The 25,387-nt window shown below is 37.9% G+C and overlaps 1 protein-coding gene across 4 annotated transcripts in view; it reads left to right on the forward strand.

Annotated features, from left to right (window-relative positions):
- The window catches only part of SLAIN2 (SLAIN motif family member 2), a 37,036-nt gene that overhangs the window by 4,728 nt on the left and 6,921 nt on the right, over positions 1–25,387 (forward strand). The window contains exons 2-8 of one of the 4 annotated variants that reach the window (XM_064710364.1): positions 5,073–5,221; positions 10,080–10,244; positions 14,403–14,564; positions 15,767–16,126; positions 18,202–18,339; positions 23,267–23,344; positions 25,113–25,234. In XM_064710364.1, the coding sequence (XP_064566434.1) occupies positions 5,073–5,221; positions 10,080–10,244; positions 14,403–14,564; positions 15,767–16,126; positions 18,202–18,339; positions 23,267–23,344; positions 25,113–25,234 (1,174 nt within the window). Of the gene's footprint in view, positions 1–5,072; positions 5,222–10,079; positions 10,245–14,402; positions 14,565–15,766; positions 16,127–18,201; positions 18,340–20,111; positions 20,171–23,266; positions 23,345–25,112; positions 25,235–25,387 lie in introns of all 4 variants that reach the window. The other 3 variants (XM_064710361.1, XM_064710365.1, XM_064710363.1) reach the window with 3 other exon arrangements.

Here is a 25,387-nt window from a genome sequence, read left to right on the forward strand (position 1 = left end):
GCATTTCCTGTTTAACTGTTAAATTTTATTGAATTAATGTGGTTTAGGCCCCTTAGAAGCCGGACAGATTGTGATCAATTTTTGTTCCATGATGTAAGTAAAAGACAAATTGCTGCTTTTCATTTTGTGGCACATAAAAAGTCAATTTGATTTAAAGTTGTTGGGGTTTAACCAAATTCAGATAACATCTTCACAAACTAGGAAGATAATATGAAAAGAAGCGTGTAGGAAAAGCAGGGATTATGGAAGTCATCAGTGTTATAATGAAAAACAACTGGTAACATTAAATAATACTCAGTTTGATTATTGTCTTTGAGATATCCATATTTGTTGTGAAACAGATATTTGAGGACTGGAGGAAGAATCCCGAGAAAGAACTATTTCAATTTCTGACCATTTTTGTGATAATTACAGCTTTTAAACATGCTTGATATTTAGATATAATGAAATCTTTGATATGGGTTTCCTTTACTGTCCTAATGATATTCCTGAAATTTACTAGATAATCATGTCTTGTTTAGGCATGATTCACATTTCTACAATTTGTAATTGTTGGTAGAGCTCTCAGGCATAGTCATTAAAAGGAATTTTATTTTGGAGCACATTTATTTGGACTCTCAAAGTTGAGAACTTCTCAACTTTTCTCTCTTGAATGTAAATATGAACAATGCTATGTTCAAGTACATATGCACTAACAAATTTCTTAGGAAAAGCTTCTCAGATAGTGGACAGTTGTACAATTTGTGTGATAGTTCTGGAGAAGTTGCATGATGGTGGCTTTGATGGCCCACTTCCCATTGTACAAGATCCTTTTCCGACACAAACGTTCTTCTGGATGAGGAAATGAATAATGGCAGTAATTTCCAGCAACTAGCCAGGGCACAGCTAACTAGCTTTAATTGTGGGGCACAGAAAGATAGTTGTGTTCCAAATTGCACTTTGTAACCTCTTGGATATTCTTGATTCTACTTTAAAATTTCATTATGTAACTGAGATGTACCACTGTAATATGAAGGTTTAATGAGACTGTCAAAGGATTTTTGTAGTATTCATACTCTGCAGTTTATATTCATAGACTGGAGTTTGCTGTAGTTTGTGCAGTCTCTCAGAACTAGAAGTATTCCGTGAAGTAGAGCTGAAAACTAATAATTGCAGCTAAACAATGTGTATCTTAGTCAGCCACAGCTGTGGCCCAGGAATTTTGTGGGGTAGGGAGAAGGAAAGGAGATCTGTGGGCCACATAAGTGCAGGGATGTCACTTAATTTTTTGATTGATTTGTCTTTCAGCCAGAGATGCTTTTCAGATCATTACCTGTCCATTCAAAATCTGTCTTAAATTTTAACATGCTTAAGCCACTAAATATAGGATTTCCTAAATCTTTTTAATTATCTTAAAATAGCTTAGACTGACACTTTTGTATTCTAAACTGTCTGTTTCCAAGACTGCCCAGTATTATTGTCTCCTGATTTATATGTTTTCATTAGCTTTTCACTGTGAAGTTTCTTTCTTGTATTTTAGGGGCATTTCTTATTGATTTATCCTTGGATTTCAGTTTTTTCTCCTCATCATGTCTTCAGGTTTTTAATCTTGCTTTTGCATGCATCATGTTTTGTGTGCTCCCATTTAATTTCCCTTATTGTAACTTCCAGTTTTTGCTTAAACCTAATGTAACTAAAATAAATGAGCTCTAACTTCAGATTCCTTCCACTTGCCATCTTCTTTCTAATTCAGATTTGTGACTTCATGTTTTCCCTCACTCTTGTACTGAGCAGTGGAAGGATTTGATACAAAAAGGCACTTCCTTTTTTTTCCAGGCTTCTTGTTTCATGCCTGTAGCAACTAGCCTCTTGTATTTTAATGCACTGGGAGGTGTTCCTCAGGTGAGGTAATCTGTACACAGATATTCCACTCCTGCTGCAGTGGTGTGTCCTCTTTCTTCAAAGCCTTTTCTGACTCATCTGTGTCCCAGTGCAACGTGCTGCATCTTGCTCCATTTGGCTGACATCGTGTTTGCTTGTAGTCAGGGCAGTCTTCCTGCAAAAGCTCTGCCCGTTTCTGTGCTGCATCTTCCTGGAACTAATCACTAGAGCCTCTGGCTGCTTTCAGCCTCAGGTTGGTGCTGCTCTGCTGTGGTTGACTAGTAAGAGCCAAAGGAAGGAAATATTAATGGCTGCAGCAGAGTCATAGTGTCTGGTCTCCTTAGTGTTGTTCCAAAGTAGATCAAAGCTCCTGAGCTCCTCTTAATGTACCATTTTGTTTTGCTTTACCTTATGTCACTGAGTTGTGGAGTCTTTACTCTGTTGAGGAGAGACTGGAGTATATATTTCTGGTGTGTTAACGTTTGTAGTATGGATGGCAACTGTAATTTGTCAGCTTCCTCAATAATTTTTAACTTCCTGATTTGAGAGAGTTGATTTACAGTGGTTAAAGATGTATGAAGTCATTCTGATAATCTTCTGTCTTGAAGTTGCTGTACTGCCAGTCAGTGCTGTTGTGTTGCTGTAGAATGCATTGACAGGTACAAATGGGATCTCTTCTGGAAGGTTCTTCAGCTAAAGAGGACCTAGATCATTTGGATCAAACAGTTTGACCAGGAAGATCACTTAGCTGTGTGAAGTTACTTGTTTGAGCTTCATGTATCTGTTCTTTTTCTGATGTTGGGCAAAGAGGAAGAAGTAATAGAGGCATCACTCTGATTCTTAGCCTTGCCCTTGGTCCTTTTGTTTTTGTAAAATCCAAGTTAGGCAAAGCAAGTAGAATTAAGTCAGTCTCAAGACTAGAGATTGGCTGTTCTTTGTCAGGTGGAATATTAAGATTACTCCTTTATAGTGAGACTTGATAATTGCATGATGTGCAAGAAACTGCCCTGAAAGAGATGTTTTGGCACTGCATCAGTGTATGTGTGTGTGTGTGTGTGTTGGAGTTGCATGTATGTTGTCAAGTTCTGCCTTTCCTTGAAGTCCAAGTTATGAAACAAAGGTTGATAAAGGAGTCAGAAGAGCTGGGGGGAATATGCAATATATATTTGGTTAGAAAGGGAGGTGGAAAAGAGGGAGGGAGCTGTGTGAGCCTGGATTGCTTCAGCAAATAAACTACTTGTAAAACAAATGAAACAATTGGGAATTCCTGAAAAGAATGTGTTGAAGCTTAAAATATCAGGTAGAGTTTTGATTAGACCAGTCCTCAAAGAGGACATACATTTTAATTTCTTGCCTTTTTTACTGGCTGCTACTGTAAACTGAATGTGCATGGAACTTCTCAAACACAGCAAGGCATGCCAGCTATCCAGAGCACCAGCAGTGAGTCTGGCCTGTACTGGGCAAAGCTGGCCTTGTTGCCTTTGACACTTCTCTGTATTGTATAAACATACCTTAGGACAGAAAGGAGTACAGGTAAGTACTAAAAAGACAGTAAATTCTAAATGCTGGAGAGATAGTAAATGTTAAACATTACTTTTAATGGTATGGAGATGTCCTAAAAATTACAGAAAGTGGTGTAATTGTTTACACAACTGTGAAAATTGAGTGACTCTTGTGCTTTTCAAGGATCTTCAGGGCTATAAATACATGAAGAGCTTTTAGCTTTTCCTTTGGGCTGAGTGCCCAGTTGCAGGCGTTTCTACAAAAGCAGTTTTGACAGACAGCATGATATTGGCCACAGCATAAACCCCTTGAACTACAGTAAGTGGCAGTGACTATTTGGATTGTTACAAACAGCTTCATTTTTATTTTAAAACCTGGCAGCTGAAATATTTTCTTGCCTGGATCTGCAAGCATAGCTTGCTAATTTCAGAGTTAGAGGGAAGAGTGTTTTGGAGCTCGCTCTTAATAAAGATCAGTATTTTGGGTGAGAGGTGGTTTTATGAACATAAGCTTTTGTAAGAAGTGAGCTTAATGGTAGTAATTACAAAAAATCTCTAAAAGCTATTATAGCACAAACAGTTCAAGTTCTAGAATTACAGAGGAGAGATGAGATAATCTTGTAGAGAGAAAGTTGTAGGAAATAACTTCTGTGTTGCTAATGTCATTGGCATAAAGAGAACAACTTTTGCTGTGTGTTTTGTGCAGAAGCATGTCTGATTAGATTGTCAGATGTTCCTAAGTGACGCTGTGTGGCATGCAATCATATTCACTTGGAATATGAAGTCTGTCATTACCCTAGAAGAAACACTTGTTTAGCTGATTCTACACATGCATAATCTCTAGTTAAGAGTTACGTCTTGCAATTCACTTTTGTCTTTTGCTGAACCACATTTCCAAGTTTGGTTCTAATTCAGAGTAAAGCTTGAAGTTCCCTGTTGTGAGTGTGTGATTGGTTATGACTTTTCCTTTGATCTGTCTGTTGAGGGAGGAGAAGTTTTCAGCTAAATTTCTAGAGTTTTTAAACTGGACTACTGCTTTCTTCATGGAATGTTGATGTTAAAATAAATGAGTGGAGATGCAGACAGACAAAGGTTTCAGTATATCTGGCAAAACAATATGATCTTGTTGTTTCTCTCCACTCTCCTGTGTGCATTATCTCTTTTTCCTTGTTGCTAATGCTTGACTGTGTACCTCCTTAGGACAGAGGTAGTTTCTGTGTTCTGTGCTCAAAGAGAGTGAAAAGATCAGGTGCTAGGATAGAAATAATAAACAAAAATAAATTGTTTATTTTAAAGCTACTGAAACAGTAGTTGTGTTTTGTGTACTTTAGCACTGCTCCTTGGCTATTAAGATGCTTATTGCTTCCTTTGCTTAGGAAAACAAGAGTTCTCTATTGCATAGTGTTTAATTTCTTTCAGGTGAATCTGAAAAGATTAATCCTCATTTGTATGTTTATGTATATTATGGACAGTGAAATTGTCCATGATGTGTCTGAAGTCCTTGGTAGCCATATGTTATTGCTGTTACACTCTATCCAAAATAGTTAATTGTAGGGTCAAAGCTGTGCTTTCTTTATCTTTTGGGATTGTACTATAGTGTAGGTAGAGTATAAAAACAGAAATAGCATACTCCGTGGTATTCTGTTGCATGTCTGATCTTATGCTCAGTCTGTCTGTTCTTATAATTTATTTTTTTTCTCTCTTTTCCAGGTTATATACATCTCCAAAGAAGAAAAAAAATCCACTGCAGAAAAGTGTCAGTCCATTAGTTTGGTGCAGACAGGTATTGGATTACCCAAGTCCTGATGTTGAATGTGCTAAGAAGTCACTGATCCACAAGCTGGAACAAACAATGTCAGGTGAGTTTCTGCACACTGAAACCCCTGGGTTGTATGTATTTATTCTGAAACAGCATCAAAATTAGCTAATGGTTGTGAGAAAAAACATCTATCAATTACTTGTGTCTAAAGCTTTCATTATGGTTTATAAAGTCATTAATTCTACTCATTTTACTCATATGAATGAAATGAAAGAAGGCATTAGATCATGAGTCATGATTTCAGAGTTTTGTAATACCTGCATAGTTTGGTCTGATGTTTTCAGGAAAAGCCAATGGTTTTAACTCAAAAAGTTTTCTCATCTTCTTTTTTTTTTCTTTTTTTTTTAATAGAAGCCTATATTAAGATATCATAATTGTTAGGTGTTTGTCAGTATGTTAGCATGAAACTTGATTTTCTGCTAGATTATCTATTTTGCTTCATCTAAAGAAATGGAGGCTTATGTTTTTGAATACTTTTGGGAGATGATAATGATTTCTTCTCCTCACATTCCCAGGAACCTGAGATCTAGTTACAGACAGATTTTAAAAAAATCCAGAGTTTGATTCTTCCTTAATACTAATTAGTTGCTTATATTCAAAACTGGAGAGTGTTTGACCCTGTGAGAATGCAAGTCTGCATTCTCCATCCTTCTATTACCAGACTTTTTAATGTCAAACCAGCAGCAAAATCCTGAAGGTCTGATTTGAATTCTCGGTCCATCTTGTTTCTTGCTTTGTTTTGTTTCTTTGTTGGAACCTATTTTTTTTAAATTATGCTGAGAAAACTTACTTTCTTGTTATTAATAGCTATTCTCCTCCTGTTGCCTCTTTTTGTAGTCTGCTACTGCTACATGTTAAACTGTTATCTTCAGGAATTAGCAGAATAGTTGGACTTGAGCTAAGAGTGTATGAACACACAGTTCCAGGAGTGGTTCCAGCAGCCACCTCCTTTCCATGGTTATATGTAAACTTTGTGCTGACTTTATTTGGCTGTGACTTCTTTCCTGTCCTTGTATTGTTTTTTGGAGCAGTTCAGTCTTTATTCTGGTTTGTACTAAAACTGTTCTTAATAAAATTTGAATCCATTCTTTATTCTTAGGAAAATCATGGGCATAGTGGTGGAAGTGCCTTCAGTACGAGTCACCCTAAATATTTCCCTATTTCTTGTGCTTTTTATGCTGCCTGGACAATTGTCTATTAAAAATTTACCTCAGCAGTTAACATGATACATGACTTAGATACAGGCAAAGACTGAGATTGTGAACAACAAAAAGCACTCACATCACAGGGATTTATGAAGGATGATACAGGTTTGGGAATCTGAATACTACTGAGTATTTATGAATGGATAGCTGTTGATTGACATAATTCTGTTTGTGGTTTAACTTCTTTCAGAATTGAGTAGAAGTCTTCCAGAAATACCACTAATTCTGCTACCCACAGGGTATCTTTAAAAATTCATAGCTGAAGCAGAATGGCAGGAAACTTGTCTGTGAAATGGATACATTTCAAAGTTTTAACATTCCAATGATGTGTTTTCTCTTTTTTTTTTGTTTTCCCCTAGATCTGTGAATCTGCTTCTGGCAGTGATACTTGTAAGAATAACACAATTTGTAGTATTAATTGGTGGAAATACAAATGGGGCACATGCTGCTTGGAGCAGATTGCATGTAAAAAGGAATTTTCAACAAAACAGAAAATTATCTTTCAGAGCAACCAGCCTCCTTTAAGAATAAGGGTAGCAGGGAGCTCCACTGGAGAAGACAAGTGGTGTTTCTTGTAACTTTGTGTGCATTTCCTATTGTAAACTTCAGGAGTATCGTGTAACTTGCATTTTGCATAGTACTTGTACCTCATGGACCCATCACTTAACCTGTTACTGGCTACTGGTTCAGTTCATAGATTCTGGTTCCAGTCTCCATGGATAAGGCTGTTCAATGTCTGTAACTTTCTTCCCTGAATCCTTGCTGATGCTTCTTTTGCATTGACTCTATGATTCTTCTTTTGCATTTAGTCTTTTTACATTGTTAGATCTTTCTAATCTTAATATCTTTTTCCTCTTTTTCAGTCTCAAATGTTCTCTTGTATATCTTATTTTCTTCTTCCATCGTATTTTTCACTGCATGACAATCAAGGAGGGAAGAATAGCACGGAGCTCTCAGCTCCATGCTGCTGCTGGCAGTTACTGATGCACAGTGCCTTGTCAGCAGTCAGGTTTACCTTGTAGAGCAAGTCATGCTCAGTGTGGGAAGTGTGTTCAGACTAGAGGGAACTTTAGGTATCTTCTGTACTCAAATTTTTCTGTTTTCTACAGCAAAAGAGAAATTCATTGCCATTTCAGCAGAAACATAACTAAAGGAGTTAGATGCCGCATACTGTTTCTGTATTTTATAAAAGAAAATTTATGTTATAATGAACTTGCTGATTATCAGCCCTCCCTTCTGATGTTTTGAAAGCTAATCTTAAGTGTAATCTTTTGTAAGCTAGTGTTTAATATTAGGATCATTTTAATTCTAAAATTATTATCTGTCTTACTAGTTTTGTCTGACACTCTTAATAAATACCATATCTTTATTTGTAAAAATAGAAATGTCACAAAAATCCCTGTTGGAAAACGTTTAGGAATTCTGGTCCAGAAAATGGATTTGAATCCAGATTTTTTTTTTCTTGGAAAATCTACTGTGCTGATGAAGGTTCACATTAGCTACCATCAAAACTACTGTGTGTATCAAGTCTCGCCACATACAGGAGCAAACTTTTTACATGTAGCACAATCCTGCTAAGTTTCATCCAAAAAAAACCCAACTGTGTATGATCAAATACTTTGTATCATTATGGATGTATACAAAGAGCCTGTTTTGAAGACTGTACAGTAGTAGAATTGTTTTCTAATGTGTGGTTAATATTTTAAAATACTTGTCTGTGTAATAAATACAAAAGAAAGAACTGTTGTGCAGACTTATATCTTAGGGATTTTTAATGACTTTTTCAGCAGGAGATGAAAAGTAGATTTTTTTTTTTTTGGTGTGAGAACAAAGATTCAATTGGAATAGATGCTTTGGGGTTCCTTTGTGAATGCTAGAAGTTGATATCAAAGGCCTCATCATAATCATCCAGATCAGAGTGAGTTGTAATTACTGGCTTTGTTTACTGAGCTTTGTAATCAAATGGAGGTTTTCCCTTCTGACACTCAAAATAAACTGAAAATACCTCATGAATACTTGCTAGAATTTAGTGAAGTCACAACTTGCTGAAATTAACACATATTGTTTAAGACTTGCAGTGAAAGCTGAAATATAAACCTTTCATCCTTCATCTATAACTGTCTTTTCATTCTAACTAAAACACTGGTAATACTAATTGGTTTAGAAAGGATCTTTGCACGAGATGTGATTTTAGGAATTTGCTGCAAAGTCAGCTTTAATTTCTGCTGCTTTTGCCTCTGTATTCTGCCATTGGCTAGGTTGAATGTTATGTTTTTTTGGGGGCACTCTTCAAAACTGATTAAGTGCTGCAATACAGTTAAAATCAGTTTAAATAATATATTTTTAAACTTAAATCTGCTTTAGTAGGTCAGATAATAGTGCAGCCCCACCAATGTTTGCACTGGACAACTGAGGATGTAGTGACCAAGAGCAAAGGGGAGAAGCTGAAGCTTTGCTGGGCTTGGCTGCTGAAAGCAGCATGTCATGCAGCTGTAATCTATTTTGGCTTCTAATGTCAAATTACAATGATTTTTAGTGAGGAAATTTGGGTTCCTTTCCTTTTTTTTTCTGTCCACTGCTATCAGTAGCCTAATTCTTACTTATTGAAGCTCCTTTTCACTAAGAGAAATGTCACACAATATTTTTTAATTGCTTACTTTCAGCAGCTGGGTGAGCTGCAACTAAATCTAATCTGGATTTACATAACATCAAGTTGGCTTTTCTAGCTTATTCTTCTTAACATTTTGCAATTTAATTTGTCCTTACATACATTTCTGCATTAATATACTTCCAGCAGTGAAGGAACTGATTTGTAGGAAAAGTGTCTAAATATCTTAAATATCCCACTACCTCTGTAGCTGAAACTCCATTTTCTGTTACATTTAAAATGTAAACTTTTGAACAAAATAGTCAAGTGACTAAACAAATAATATAGCTGACAGCCAGCGGAATTTCAGTATCACACTGTTCACCACTGTTAATGTTCACCAGTGTTTAAAATTAATCTGAAAATTCTTCATTTAGAACAAATGGCAGAGGAAAGTACCAAATTTACATCTTATATTGCATATGAGGTTGAAGCCTATGGTCAAAAAATCCCAAGTTATTAGAACAGAAGGTTAACTGTAGGAAATAGTCAATTTGCTTTAGTCTGGTATGTTCTGGTACCCACAAATCTATACAGAAGCATTTGCCTTACTTAGTGGCTTTTGATTTTAGCATATGCTTAAGGAAATTTTGTAGATGATACTGCTTACTTGTGTGGTGCCAGTCTTGGAGTTACTGTTGAAGTATTGTGTGATTCAGAGAGGTCTGAGAGTTCTGAGAACATGACTTCCTGCTGTGCTCTGGTTTGTATGTAGTTGTGTGTGCGGTGTGTGTTAGTGTAACTGAGCTACTACTGCCTTCCTGCTTCCCAGCATCTACACTGGACATCTCAAAGACATCAGCTGTAGTGATCTTAGATCTGACTTCTGAAAAGAAAACACTTGTCACTATCTGGTCTTGCCCTCTTCTGCCACTCCTTTCACTTCATGGTTATACCTAGGGGTGAAGAAAGCAGTGGAAAAACTTTCTGGTGACTGAAGTTTTCTACTTGAATTGCATAGTAATTAAATCTCACTGAAGACACAATATAGTATTGTATTTGTTTTTCATTGAGTATAATTCATCACTTTTCCCCTCTTCCTGCAGCTCTCAAGAGACAGAGTTTGTACAGCAGCCCTTTCAGCGCGGTCAGTTACGCGAGCTCCTACAGTCCAAACACCGGCAGCCCCTACAGCAGTGGCTTCAACTCTCCCTCCTCAACACCAGTGAAATCTGCTTTAGTGAAACAGCTCATACCTCCTGGTACCTCAGGTAAGGCACTGTGTGTCTGGTCTTTTCCTTTCTTCCTCCTCTTCCTTCACAAATATGCTCAGATAGACAACATTTGCATCGAACTAGAGTAAGAAAGACTCCAGAACTTTCCAGTGTTTTGTAGGATGTGTGCATCACACATTTTAAGCTTTTCAGGAAGGGATTTTTGCGTAGTCTCTGGCATGAGAAACATGTAAAATGTTTTCTTTGGGTGTCTGTCACCCAAGAATTACTGATGTATGTGATTAGCAGTTAGACCAAAACACCTGAGATCATTCTGTAGAGTTCCAGGTGGCTTCTGGAACTGACCCTGTCAATTGACAGGGGTGTAAGTTCCATGGTAGCTGTTCAAAGGTTAGTTGTGAAGTTTTTTCAACTATCCTATTGTTTACTAACTGAAACATTTGGTATGCAGTGTATCCAGCAATACCTCTGAGATGTGAATATAATATAAGGAAGAAGCATACTTTCCAGTTAAGCATTCCATAAGCCTTTGTAGCCATCAGTGGAAGCATTAACTTCTGGCAATGTTTTCTACTTTTATTCTGCTCTGTAGACACTTTCTTTGCATGAAAAAATTTGGTGCCTGGAACGTATTCTACTCTGAAGTCAGACTGTTGGCTTATTGTTGTCATGGTTTGAGCTTGGCACAGAGCTAGTGTTCTCATGAAAATGCTTCACTCTGGTGTCTGCTGTGAGATGTGACTAGGAATAAGCAAAACAGGCTCTAACTTAAACATAAAGACTACTTTATTACTTAAACTACAGGAAAATAGGGAGAGACTATAAGGAAAAAGAAGAAAAGAATTGAAAACTTTACAAAAAAAATCATTTTCTTCTTCTTCTACCACTTGACTTTCTCAATCTAATACATTCTCTCAAAACAACTGCTCAGCTCGGCACGACACTTTAGTATACTCAAACATCAGTTCATGAAGAGGAAAGGAGTCTTTCTCGTTCTATAGGCTTTTCTTGGAAACACACTGAGAACTTCGTGTGCTTCTCTGTTACTTCGGCACCGCCCGGAAGAAAAAAAAGTTTTTCTGCCGCTTGTAACATCGTCTTTCTATGCTCAGTGCTCTCACTACTGACGGCATGGACTAGAGCTGCTTTTAGGGTTGTCTTTTAAGGATGCCTTGTCTCACTCTAAAAAGGCACAGTCTCTGCTTTTGGGACCTCTGTCCTCCCTATATTTTTCCAACTCCCTGGGGCCGGGGGGTCTTCACGAAGAACTTTCTTGGTTTTGAGGCACTGCCTCCCCCTAAATGCAGTCTGTGTCACAGGAACAACTGAGTCCATAGCCACGAGAAAAGTCCAGCCAAAAGGCCACTCCAAATCATCTCTCCCCATCTAATCATCTCCACATCTCATCTCTTATCTCCTTTCTTATTCAGCTTCGAAGAGGATTAGCATTTTTGCAAAGCTCTAATCATGAAAAGAAAGGGTTAAAAGTTTCAGTTTCTGTCTATCTTAGAACGATGATACTCCCACACCTGCTGCTGCTTCGGCCGGGCAGTCTCCCTCCTTCTCCTCCCGGCTGGCTGCTCTCCTGGGGGGGGGGGAGGGGGGGCTGGCTCTCTGGGATCTTCCACCCTTCCATCCTCGAAGCCCCCCGAAGCCCCCTCAACCCCATCTCTGTCCAGGCCCCGGGCCTACCGCTACCGCATGGCCGGCCCCTCCCCCGCCCAGCAGCAACAGGCTGGGCGGGGGAGAGAGATCTGAACTCCTCGCCGTGATGTCCAAAAGAGGAAGTGCCAGGGCAGTGCCCTGCTTTTAACCCCTGTGTATTCTCGGAGGTGTGTCCAAACCCCACTGGCTACACCAGGTGTCAGTATGAAACCCAAAACTTTCATTGGTTTGACCACAGCTTCTCAGAATTCCCACTCCTTCCTGGTCAAACCATGACACTCCACCCTTCACCTCTGAGAATACACTTTCTAAAATTATCAACAAAATTACAAAACACTTCTACACAACAATACTTTAGATTCACTATGACTATTCATCTACTTTAACTTAGTACATGCTTTTCTTATTCTTCTTGGTCTCGTCTCACAGCTTATCTCATCATTCTTTTGTAATTCGATTCCCGGTCAGGGAACCAAAAAATGTCATGGTTTGAGCTTGGCACAGAGCCAGTGCTCTCCATGAAAATGCTTCACCCTGGTGTCTGCTGTGAGATGTGACCAGGAATAAGCAAAACAGGCTCTAACTTAAACATAAAGACTACTTTATTACTTAAACTACAGGGAAATAGGGAGAGACTATAAGGAAAAAGAAGAAAAAGAATTGAAAACTTTACAAAAAAACTATTTTCTTCCTCTCCCACTACTTGACTTTTTCAATCTAATACATTCTCTCAAAACAACTGCTCAGCTCGGCACGACACTTTAGTATACTCAAACATCAGTTCATGAAGAGGAAAGGAGTCTTTCTCGTTCTATAGGCTTTTTCTGGAAACACACTGAGAACTTCGTGTGCTTCTCTGTTACTTCGGCACCGCCCGGAAGAAAAAAAGTCCTTCTGCCGCTTGTAACATCGTCTTTCCATGCCCAGTGCTTTCACCACTGACGGCATGGACTAGAGCTGCTTTTAGGGTTGTCTTTCAAGGATGTCTTGTCTCACTCTAAAAAGGCACAGTCTCTGCTTTTGGGACCTCTGTCTCTTCTATATTTTTCTAACTCCCTGGGGCCGGGGGGTCCTCACGAAGAACTTTCTTGGTTTTGAGGCACTGCCTCCCCCTAAATGCAGTCTGTGTCACAGGAACAACTGAGTCCATAGCTACGAGAAAAGTCCAGCTAAAAGGCCACTCCAAATCATCTCTCCCCATCTAATCATCTCCACATCTCATCTCTTATTTCTCTTCTTATTCAGCTTCAAAGAAAATTAACATTTTTACAAAGCTCTAATCATAAAAAAAAAAAGTTAAAAGTTTCAGTCTCTATCTATCTTAAAACGATGATACTCCCACACCTGCTGCCACTGCGGCCAAGCAGTCTCCCTCCTTCTCCTCCCAGCTAGCTGCTCTCCTAAAAGAAAAAGAAAAAGAGAGCTAACTCTCTGAGATCTTCCACCCTTCCATCCTCGAAGCCCCCCCGAAGCCCCCTCAACCCCATCTCTGTCCAAGCCCCGAGCCTACCGCTACCGCATGGCCAGCCCCTCCCCCGCCCAGCAGCAACAGGCTGGGCGGGAGAGAGATCTGAACTCCTCGCCGTGATGTCCAAAAGAGGAAGTGCCAGGGCAGTGCCCTGCTTTTAACCCCTGTGTATTCTCAAAAGTGTGTCCAAACTCCACTAACTACACCAAGTGTCAGTATAAAACCCAAAACTTTCATTAATTTAACCACAGCTTCTCAGAATTCTCACTCCTTCCTAGTCAAACCATGACTATTGTATATAATTTAAGTTAGCTTACAGGAAAGATGAACAAACGTTGCATTGACAATCCAGCTATCACTAGTTCACTGGACTTTTACAGAAGCGTGCACTGCATGAGAGCCATTACCCAGTTTTTATCTTGGTGGCTCTGCTCTGCATTGTGTGCTACAATGACATGTCTGCCTGAGGGACAGAGATGTAACAGGAAGTGGGAAGGCAGCGAACAGGGAGAGTTTCTCCTTGTTATAGTTTCCATGTTATGGTTTAGCAAAGGTGTGTTTGTGGAACAGGTAGTATTTTCACATAAAGTCTATTTTAAGCATTCTAAACTGAATCAATATTCATTGGATCAGCAAAAATGTTATTGTTAAGAAAGATCCAAACTTACATTTTACAAGGTATATACAGAGGAGAGAATGAAAGCAAGAGATGGAACCAGGTATGCAGTTGCTTTTTTGTAGAGCTGTGCAAACTTCACAGCAGTTGTAACATGCTATGATAGACCAAATTATTTGCCACTAGTCTATTTTGAGACTATTGCAATGATTTTATAAAGTTGCCCATTTTTAGAAGGTAATGGCTATGACCTGCTTTTGTAAGTTACATTTTCAGCCTAGGTTTGCAATAAAATAATCAAATGTGTCAAATGGTTTGTCAGATCAATGTCTCAGTAGCAATTTCTTCAGACTGATGGTTTTTACTAGGAAAGGAAATGCACCTTGCCTTTTTTTAATTTTTTTTTAGTAACAACAATTCCTGTTACTTTATTTTCCTTCTATAGGTCATCTTAAAATTTCAGGAGATAGAAATCCTCCACTAAGTCCACAGTCTTCTCTGGACAGTGAATTAAGTGCGTCGGAGATGGATGAAGACTCTATTGGGTCTAACTACAAGTTAAATGATGTTACAGATGTGCAAATTTTAGCACGAATGCAGGAAGAAAGTAAGTGGGGTTTTTTTCCTGAAATCAAATAGAGCTGTTGTGTTTTGGTTTATTTTAATAACCGCTGTAGTAGTTGCTTAGTAAGCGTGGAAAAGCATTATAACTTCTACTATGGATGTACAAATGTAGTTTGCCCAAGAAAGCTGGTTAAGGACTTCAGCCTCCAGGCTAAACAAAGGAAGTTGCTGTGCAGAAGTTTTCTTTAGGAATAATGGACAAGACTTTTGTAAGGTACAGTATTTGCTAAAAGGATGATTGTTTGAATGGACTACTGTCTGCCACCATTCTTCTAAGGAGACTGGTGCCTTCCTGATGTAATCCAGTCTTGTTCACATCAATGCTTAAATCATAATTTAAATCATTGAATTATAAAGTCAATATGGCATAGAATTATTTAGAAAAGTGCCTATATAGATGTCTGTCTTTAATTATAGCTTTAGTTGAGAGTTTTTGTCCCTCTGAATTTGCAGTGGTAATAATTTCAGATGTCTAACTAGGTGGTCTCCAGATTATTTTATTGTGTGTCCTTTGAAGTGAAAAAAACCAAAACCAAATGCCTAATATATGTACTTTTTAATAAACTATAGATGTGTATTAATCTAATGTATAACACACATACATATACACGAAAATATAATTTTTAAAAGTATGAGATAAAGACAAGATAAATGCTGTTTTAAGAATATCAGTTGTTCAGAATTTTTTTGCTTTATGCCAGTGGATTGGTTTGTATATCCCCAAAGGTGTGGGCACCACACTTCAGAGACCACTGATCTAACACCTCCAGCTTCTCTAGGAGTAGCTTATTGTGTTGCTTTTTTGGTTAGATTCACTAACACATTGCAAGAGACATTTCACTGTGGCTGCTGTAATTGTTACAGGATGTTACTTGATACCAGAATTATGATGTAGCCTGTGTTGCCAGTTGCAGCCTGAGAGAGAAGATGAACATGTACGCACACATTACACCTATACTGGTGATTGCTTTACTAGGAAAAGGAATGAGCTCACGTAATTCAAGTCATTATTAGCTGGTCGATAACTTTTTGGTACTGATCGGAATTTATTTAATAGCTCCGATAAAAGGAGTTAAGGTGAGCCAAATCTGAGTTTGAGATCTGTGCAGGTATCTGTGTGCACAGCCTCTAGTTGGAACCATTTGTGGGCTGGAAGCAAGTAAACAACGCTCTTGTTGTTGCCAGGCCTGCGGCAAGAGTACGCAGCCACGGCGTCTCGGCGTAGTTCCGGCTCCTCCTGCAATTCCACGCGGCGAGGCACGTTCAGCGACCAGGAGCTTGATGCACAGAGCTTAGAAGATGAGGAGGATGGCACACATCACACAGTGCACCCTGCTGTCAGCAGGTTCTCACCATCACCTCGCAGCTCTCCCTGGCCTTCACCAAAACAATCCCCAAGAAACTCGCCTCGCTCCCGATCACCTGCTCGAAGCATAGAGTACAGCAGAGTGTCACCGCAGCCCATGATCAGCCGCTTACAGCAGCCTCGTCTTTCCCTTCAGGGCCATCCTACAGACTTGCAGACTAGTAATGTCAAAAGTGAAGGTAAAAAACTGTTTGAAGTTCATTACACGAGTAGCTGTGTAATTTCTGTATAAAGGAGTTTTGTCAGTGTGCAGTCCTAAAATAATGTGCCTGTGTAACATTGTGGTTTGATGTCTGAATTGCTGAAGAAAACGCAGAGCAAGCAAAGCTTAAGTTCTGCTGGGGCACCCTTACAGTCAGATGAGTTGATAGGCTTACATTTATTTTAGATGTTATCCAGTCAATGAGTGTAATTGAGTTTCATAGTGACCAGGGTCTATATTTGGCAGGCAAATGCACTAAAATAAAGCAGGAAAACTCATTTACTAGTAGAGTTAGGCCTTGCAGATGACAGAACAAAATGCAGAGGAAAGGAACTGTGGTCAGATAAGAGTAACATGGCAATTTGTGCATGCCAATAGCCTGTGAGGCAGCTGAATGCTTTCTTCTGGTTGCACAGGACTCTGAAACTTTTCAATCATGAACATAGTCTTAAAAATACTAGTACTTAACTCATGCATTTGTTGGATATTTTAGATATCTCAAATCTGTGAAAACTGGTATGTAATAAATAAAGTTTGGAGTAAATTCAGTAGAGTTATACTATATTGGCATAGAACAAAATAATATAATCCTGATACAACTTTTCTTCTTGAATGTACTTTTTCCTAGTAGCCATCTGGCAGAAACTCCTTTTACTGGGATGAAATTTTGCAAGCAAGTTCCCCTTTCAACAAATGTATTTTTTATCCAGCAAGTAAGATTTTAAATTTAGAAAGAATATACATTTAAATATTAAGAATTCCCCTTACTAGTAATAGTGGTTTGGGGAAATTTTAGGTATCTAGGAAAATGTGCAACACACAAGCTAATCAATTATATTGTAACTTAATCAAGAATTCCTTTCCCATTCATTTCTTAAAATGAACGTCTTAATGTGTGTTAGATGAGCTGCAGTAAAAATATCCTATGAGAGGAATGGTACCAAAAGCTAGTATCCCACATACCAGAGGAATCAAAATAGAGTATGTGATCATGTGTTTCTGAAACACTTCCAAGAAGTTACCTTGCAGTGGTTTTTGTGCAGTTGAGTGTTGCTTGGATATTCAGAGTTGATACAGCAACAGCCAAAAAAAGTTGTTCAGGTTTGCTCTTTGTTTTTTTTTTTAATATTATTTGTCTAAAATGATTGGAGGGAAATTTGGTTGACAGGGCTCAACAGTGTACCAAGTGCAGTACAAAGAAATGCAAAGTGCTAAATGAAGAAAGTACACTTACTGGAATATTCAGCCAATGAAGACTTAGTTTTGTTTTCACCTTTAGTGCTTGTGCATTGTAACCTACTTCTTCCCTGCATCCCTCTGCAGAATCAGGTTGGCCACTCATCCTGTCAAGGCATCTTCAGTCCTCTGTCCAAAGTATGTCATCAACCCAGCTCTGCATGGGTTGGAGATAAACAGAATGTCATTAGACTTGAGAAGTACTTAATGACATCTTTTCATGTTCTGTGAACAGTGGTACAAATATTAGAAGGCTCCTGATGTATCAGCATTAGCTGAGTAGATAAGTCAAGTCATATGTGAAAGATGAAGCATAGCTGGACACTTGAATAATGCTGTGTATGAAGAGGTCCTAACCAAGTGGGACTCTGTTATTTGTTGTGTAATGGACTGATATGGGACAGGGCAGTCTCAAAAATTCACTCAAACATCTATGTTGTTTTTACTCTTCAGGCAAGCATTTTATTACAAATAACCTTCTAGGTAAATAATTGGAAAACTGTGCAAAACTGCAAATTTGGTTTGTCTGTTCAGCTTTGATAATACTACCATAAAACCCAGAGAATCACAATCCAGATATGTTTCAATTTCAAAATGCAATATGCTTGACTTTTTTCACCATAGGTGAGAAACAGACATTCTTACTCTTTAGATACATAAATATTTTGTATGTGATAGAAGAAGTAATGTAACAAAATATACTTTTAAATTGTAGTTTTATATGGCTACTTACATTTGGGGCTCAGCCACAGGTTCACAACCTGACCTTTGTCCAGCATCAGACTACACGCTGTACCTTTGTATTATTTCATACAGAAAAGCTAAGGCGTAGTCTTCCAAACTTGTCCAGGACATCCAACATCCAAGCAGAGTCTGTGAAAAACAGCAGAAGTGACTCAAACTTCCAAGTGCCAAATGGAGGAATACCTCGCATTCAACCTCAAGCCTCAGCCAGTAAGTACCTTTAGTGCTACTTCAGTGGGAATTTCAGAGTTAAGTGATGGTATTCAGCTGTCTTTGCCCAGTCTCAGGGCAAAGCAGAACATTGCATGCCACACTGGAGATGCTAATCTTGATTTGTAATCAGACTTTTGTGAATCTGTTTTTATGGTTTGCAATATAGTCGAAGTCTGGTTTCTTATTAAGGTGTCATTCATAGTTTCCCAGAAGTATATGTAGAAGTAATATGAAGAATTATAAATACAGTATTTGAGCATGTCCAAAACTTTTCTTTCTAGGCTCTGAAAAAACACCTAGATGATGTTTATTGCTTTTTTTAACTAGTGAAACATGACCTGAAAGTGTTAATTTCAGTTTAGCCCTTTAAGTTAACCCATGTCTGCAGTTTCTTTCTTTCTTTTTTTTTTTTTTTTCTGGGCATATGGATTATATATCCAGTTGGCAATTTTATTTACTTAAAGTGTCAGTTACTTCCTAAAAATGGTTTGGGTGAACCTGTGTCTCATAAAACATATTAGCCCATTGCTGGACTCCCATTGCTCTCCTAGTTTCTCCAAAAGTTAACTGCTGATGGGAAAGTACTGCTATTCTCACAAATCTCTTGAAAATGGTGACCTTAAAGAAGCTAAAGCAAATGAAAATTAAATATTCAGTGTTTCTTTATATGCCAATATTGCCAGTTCCTGTTGTTTAAATGTTTCCTGACCATTTCTTTTAAAACAAGTTTCTGAATTTAATAACCTTGTGTGACATTTTCAAGGAAAGAACACATTATGAATATTTTATGTGAAGAGCTTTGAACTGTAAAATTCTGTGATAAAGGTTCATCAGTAATCTAAATATTTGGCAGGAAATGTAAAAATGATGTTTGTGAATTTCACTAGGGGTATTTTACCTATAGAACAGTGAAGCCATAGTGGCATACCTAGTTGCTTGTCTTAAAACTTTCAAAACAATGTGTTAAAGCTACCAAGTACAGTTAAATACAGAATAAGGAGTAGAGACCAAGCCAAAGACTCCAAGGTTTCCATCTTTGTTCAGCCTCAGAGCAGATGTAAGGATTGTGTGGACAGTCAGTCCCAGGTGTGTGATACTGCAGTAGACAGAAGTTAGTGTGACTTTACCATTGTTCATATAAGTTATTCCAGCATCCTTCCACCTTGGCCCTCTTCTTCCACCTTTGGCAGGCACTCAGAAGGTGGGATTTCAAGCTGAAAGGACATTTGTGTAGTTCAAATGCACAACTGTTACCTGTTTGGTAGCCTTATCAAAGTAGAAAGCACTCAGAGCAGTTAGGCAGCTGGTGTACAGCTGTGCTATTTCAGTGGTAGGAAGAATTATCAAAATAAGCTGAAATAAATTTAATGAAAAAATATTTTTAGTGAAAATCTCTACAGATTTCATTTGGTGCTTTAGAATTGAGTGAACTGGAAAGGGAAGAGCATAGAGAGCAACTTAGCTAGAAGGCTATTTCCAGAATTAAAAGTATATTCATGGCTAAACTTTCCAGAAAGACCAGACAACAGAAGACTCAGTATTCAATATTTAGTCAGTTACAATTGCAGGAACCAAAGTGGTCTGATTGTGTTTATATTTCTTTTTTTCTACTTGTGGATGCATTAAGAATTACTAGGTAAATTTGCTTTTCGTTCGTAGACAATTTCCCCAAATGTGAACCACTCTAGACCAACTTACATTTAAATGTAAGTTAAATATCATTAATAAAGGCCAGATTTCTAGCTTTTACAGTTTCCCTGCTCTTACAGATGTTTGTCAGAGTCTTGCTATTGACAATCGTAAAACGGTTTGTGTGTGAAGTCGATGAGTAAGTATCTTTGCTTAGTCTGGATTAAAAAATTTTCTGCAAAACTGTACATTGTATCAAGATTTCCAGAATTGTGTCCTTTTTATTGTATACTTTTTGTTTTATTGGTTTTATATTTTGTCACTTTGCACAAAGCACTGTTAAATTGCAGCAAATTTTTGTTTTCCCTTGGCAATGATTTCTGGGTCTTGGGATTTGAAGCTTCCTCATACAGCTGCTAGTTTTGCATGAGCTTACCTTTGCAAGGACGCTGGCTTGCCACCCGAGGTCACCACTTTGCTCCTTGTCAAAGATTCGCGGTTCATAATTTACTTGCACATTTGCTGTGGCTGCAATACTGAACTTGCTATGGTTGCTGGCATTCAAAAAATGAGCTAGGAATCCAGTAAGTTTCTGAAATGACAATTCCTCTTGCAGTTTATAGCCAAATTGTATTTGCTTGCTTACAGAAGAGAGGGAAGACACATGTGATGTGTTCAGCAGTACAACTGTAAACATGAAAACATAGGCCTTTTGACTTTTAGCTGCAGTGTCGTGAACAATCCAAATTGGTTTTGAAGAGAGACTGAATTAAGTAGCAATTTTAACAATTTGATTCTTCATTTACATCTGAGTCTCCGTGCCATTCTGCAGAAAGTACTTTTTTTTAAATATGAAAGCTAGTAAATAGTTCACCTTAAAACACTAGAAGATATGGTAATATGTGTGTTCCCCAAGGAATAGGTATTGTCTAAAGTGTTAGTGATAGGAAATCTCTGTGTTTGGGTCCTATACCACATAGATTGTACAAAGCTCTAGAAATGGTAGGGTGACTTCCACGTAGGAGCTACCTGCCTTTGAATTCTGTGTGATGCTTTTGTACTTAGTGGCACTATGAGCACATGGATGCTTTTAAGAAGAGCTAAATACAAAACTTTCTCGAGCTGTAGATTCAAACTGTCAGTAAAGTGACTGGTCTGCTTGCCAAGATCCAACTGCTTGGCATGTTCAGCGTAAAAGGAGGAAGAGTAAGTTTTGAAGAGACCAAGTTGTCCAGTTAGTTGATCAGAAGTAAATGTAACTACATGAGTTCAGCACGCAGCAGCTGTGACAGGGAATGTCACAGCACACAGAGCACTTCAAGAGCAGCAAGTGGTGTGGATAAACACGCACTGGGCGCTTATCTCAAACTGCATGTTTGCTCAGCATTGCTCAGATTGTACTGCCTAAGCTCTGTTCAGTGTTTCAGTGCACAGAAATGTTTTGCTGTTGAGTGTCTATTTTTCTAGAGTCTCCATTGAGAAGGAAGGAATTTGATATATGCGTATTTAAAATCCTTTCCATATCATCCCATCTCTCTGACTTGCAAGAAGTGTGAATAATGATGGGGGAAGAAAGTGCCATGTGCAGTAGTATATTGAAATCTGAGTGGATTAGGACAAAACAAATTCAAAATATGAAGAAAGAAGCTTTTCTTCATTTTGTGTGGTATAACAAAAACAGTGATTCTGTAGAAAATAATAAAGTGGAATACTTGAGGACTGAAGCAGTCTGCCTAGTGGTCTGCCTCAGTAAATTTCTAGGAATTGTGCCCATATTTAGAGACCATACTGTACTTAATTGGCTATTCACATGTATGCTTTAAAAAAAGTTTCTAGGAAGACCATGTGCCAGTTGAGTAAGAATTACATATTGCCAAGGCTATTTAGATTCTAGTAGGTAAAAGGAATAATGTTTTTATTAGTAGTAGGCACAGGCAGAATTTTACTGTTTATGAACAGTCTAATTCCTTTTTGCTCTTTGTTGAAGATGACAGTTTTAGTTAGTTATTAGGACTAAATTGAATAGCCCACCTAGTCATAATTTCAGCATGATGTTAATAAAACATATGATGAATTTTTAATAGTTCATAAAATACTGTGTATTTTGCACTGACTGAAGCATAGGAAAGGTGATAGTAATCATTATGTGCTATCAAACAAAAGGATTAACTAATATTAGGATTCAGATTATTCCCCCCCACCTTCTTTATAGCAATATTCAGTAATTGGTGATGGGATTATTCCTCACTCAGGGTCAGGATCTTTTTGCACAGATGTTCCCCCATCTTTCTTCCTTCTCACTATGGAAATAAGCCTTGCTAGTGCAATCAGTTTTATGCTGCTATTAAACTTCATACACTGAGATAAGCAGAGATGTTTATTCATACATTATCATTTTATGAAGTCTCTGTGTAGTCAAAGCTTTATTTCATTGACTACTTTCCTCCTTCTCCCCCTTAAATGTGCTGCGATGGAAATAGGCTGAGTCAGTGCATTCCTTCTGGCAATAAGTAATTCTCTCCATGCCAAGATTCTGCAGCTCTTGGAACATTGGCTTCTCTCTTGGTAACTGGTAGGTAGTGAGGTCATTTCAAGGCAGCACCAGCCCTGAGTGTTACTAGGCAAAAGGCAGGATGAGGGAGAAAAGGAGCAACAAAAACCAATTTCCATCATGCCGGGTACATGCTGGCAGTTGATAAATCTTAGTGTTAAGTCTTCATTTTAAGCTTAAGTCCTCTTGCATACCTTTTGAAGAGGAAAGAAAAAAGACATCTTTCAAGAAGGCTTAAGTCTCCATAACTGAAGAATACAATTTGTTTATATGATGATCATATTAGACAAAGATTTATGCTTTTTTATAGTATTAGAATATTTTTTTGAAAACACTTCTAAAATTAAAAATTTAGTCTTGCTAGGTCAAATACAACAGTTTAATTTTCATCTGTATCTAATCTTGCTCTCATATTGCTGTAGCATGTTTGCTAGGTGGCTTGTTCTCCCTTTGGTGTTTTAATTTTTGTTTTGCATTTCTGGGCTTTTTGCCCTGCAGGAAGCTTTACTCTTACCAAATCTGCGCATTTTGCACTGCAAAATTTCTGACACACTCCTCTGCAACTCTTTGCCATTAAGAGCAAGCACCATTCACAAAACGCCATCACTTCCAGAGTCATAACAGCTTTTAGAGTGTTTTACTCAGTTTCTTGATGCTTCACAAGTGGATACAATTCTGAAATTTCCAGTAAATTTAGTTTTCTTCTCTTCTTAGACAAATATAACACTTCTTGTCTTTCAACAGCTCTGCAAAGGCAGAAAAATTTGCCTCGTGCTGCCTTCAAAACCAAACAGTTTCTTCAAACTCCATCTACAAAAGGAGGTAATTAACTTACAACCTCTTATCAAGCTCCAGCAAATCTCAGATAATGGTTCGCCTGCATTAAATCTCACGTGTTCTAGATTATTAAACTTGCTCTTGCAATTACTGTAGAGATTAACCAAGTGGTCCTTGCTGTATGAAAGTTAACTTCTTGGTCTAAATATTGAAAATAAACTCTGTGTTATATAGGAGATTGAATTTTGAGATAAAAATCCAAGGAACAGTGACTTTTTAACATTAATCTGGAAATAGGGATTAGAAAAGTAGACTCCTAAATACATATTCACTAGGGCTGCATTTGTATAGGAATTCTTTAAATGGCAAAATACAGTTTTTAAAACAGAAGTTGTAAAAATACTCATACAATCCTTTGTGCTGGGAACAAAAGATAACAAATTTATCTTTGAGAAGATGAGTGTAGACTGTCAACTTATTTTGCATGTACTTGTGCTTTCTCTTTTCCTCTCAAAAACAGAAGGTTAATCCCAACACATGAAACAGATGAATTAAGGTTTGTTGATTCAAGGAATTAGAGACTCTTGTATATAATATTCCAGTTTGCTAATGGTTGAACTTGACTTTTTTTTTAATACAATGAAATATCGAGTCTCTAGTACAATTAGTTTTATCTGATTTTTAATCAGCTCTGGCAGCCTTGTATGTGACACTGCCTCAGTTTCACAGTTAAGGTAAACAATGATTCTGGTTTTAAGCATAGTTGGTCTGTTGTCTATTACAATCAAGAAGATCTCATTTTAAAAATCATATTACACTTGAGACTAATTCATAAGCTTGTAGATGCTAGAATCCTCTGAGTGTTGTGAGAGTCACTGGTGCAGACATGAGGGACTGCCAGAATGTACATGTTTCTCTTGGGGCCAATGCCAACTCCTTAGAGTCATCTTCATGCCATGCAGAAAGTTTTAGCAGAGTATGAGGCCTGTGGAACAGATTCACGTGTCTTAAGAGGAAGTCTTTTAACAGTTTTCATACTTCGTACCAGATAAAGTTCTCCCAATGTTCTGCTTTGCATAAGAGCACCATTGCTATTCCTCTGCAGAGCTTTCTTTGCTTTCTTTCCAGTTGGCCATGCCCCCCTCTGGCTGTCTGGAACACTTATTAGGTCAATGGCCTAGTCTGAGCCTGTAGGAATGTACAGAAAATCATTTCTTTGAGTTTATATTGTTTGTAAAAAATTATTAAACCTTAGAGAATGAGGAACAGAGCATATTGCACTGCCAGTTATATATTCCAGTTTATGGCTGTTGTCATTCCTTACTGCAAATGAGGACCCTTTCAGTTACTTGCTTTGTCTTTTTCAGTTACTTGCTATTTTATAGTCCTTAATGTGTTGGTTTTCTTTCTTCTGATCTGAGATCCTCATGAGTGTAGAAGTATTTAATAGTAACGAAGCAGAGAAATGAACAGCTGAGCGACAATTTATTTTACCTTCTTAAAATACTGTTCATTACATAGCTTGACACCTTTCACACACATGTTGGCTTTTTTTTACCACTTTGTGGTAACATCTCCCCAGCACCTTCTCTTCTCCAGGCTGAAGACCTCCACCTCTCTCCAGATAGAGGAGAGATACTCATCCATGCTCTGTACCTGCTCCAACAGGTCCACATCTTTCCTGTACTGAGATGACAGATCAGTTTATTGATTCCAATAGTTATACCTCATCTGTTCTTTCATATTGGGGTGATTCATCTCATCATAATGGTTGTGGTTTAACAACTGCATTAGAATTTAATCTGTTTTCAAGTTGGTGTGCAGCAGCTGGCCTTGGAGTGCAAGCCAAATAAGTTTGCAGCTTCACAGCACCCTACTTTGCCACATGGAGATCTCGTGCTCCCTGCCCACAATCCAGGACAGAATCCAGAGAGGGTAGGACATCTAAATATCATAACTGCACCATGCCTTTTAATTTCTTTTTTTTTTCTTCTTCTTTTTTTTTTGGCTGCCAGATGTTTTAATTGTAGCTGTTTCTAGTTTACTTTATAAGGAGACTGAGTTGTGTAAAATTATTAAGCACTACAC

Source organism: Zonotrichia leucophrys, chromosome 4, assembly GCF_028769735.1.
Source record: "Zonotrichia leucophrys gambelii isolate GWCS_2022_RI chromosome 4, RI_Zleu_2.0, whole genome shotgun sequence".
In the NCBI taxonomy this organism is placed as follows: Eukaryota; Metazoa; Chordata; class Aves; order Passeriformes; family Passerellidae; genus Zonotrichia; species Zonotrichia leucophrys.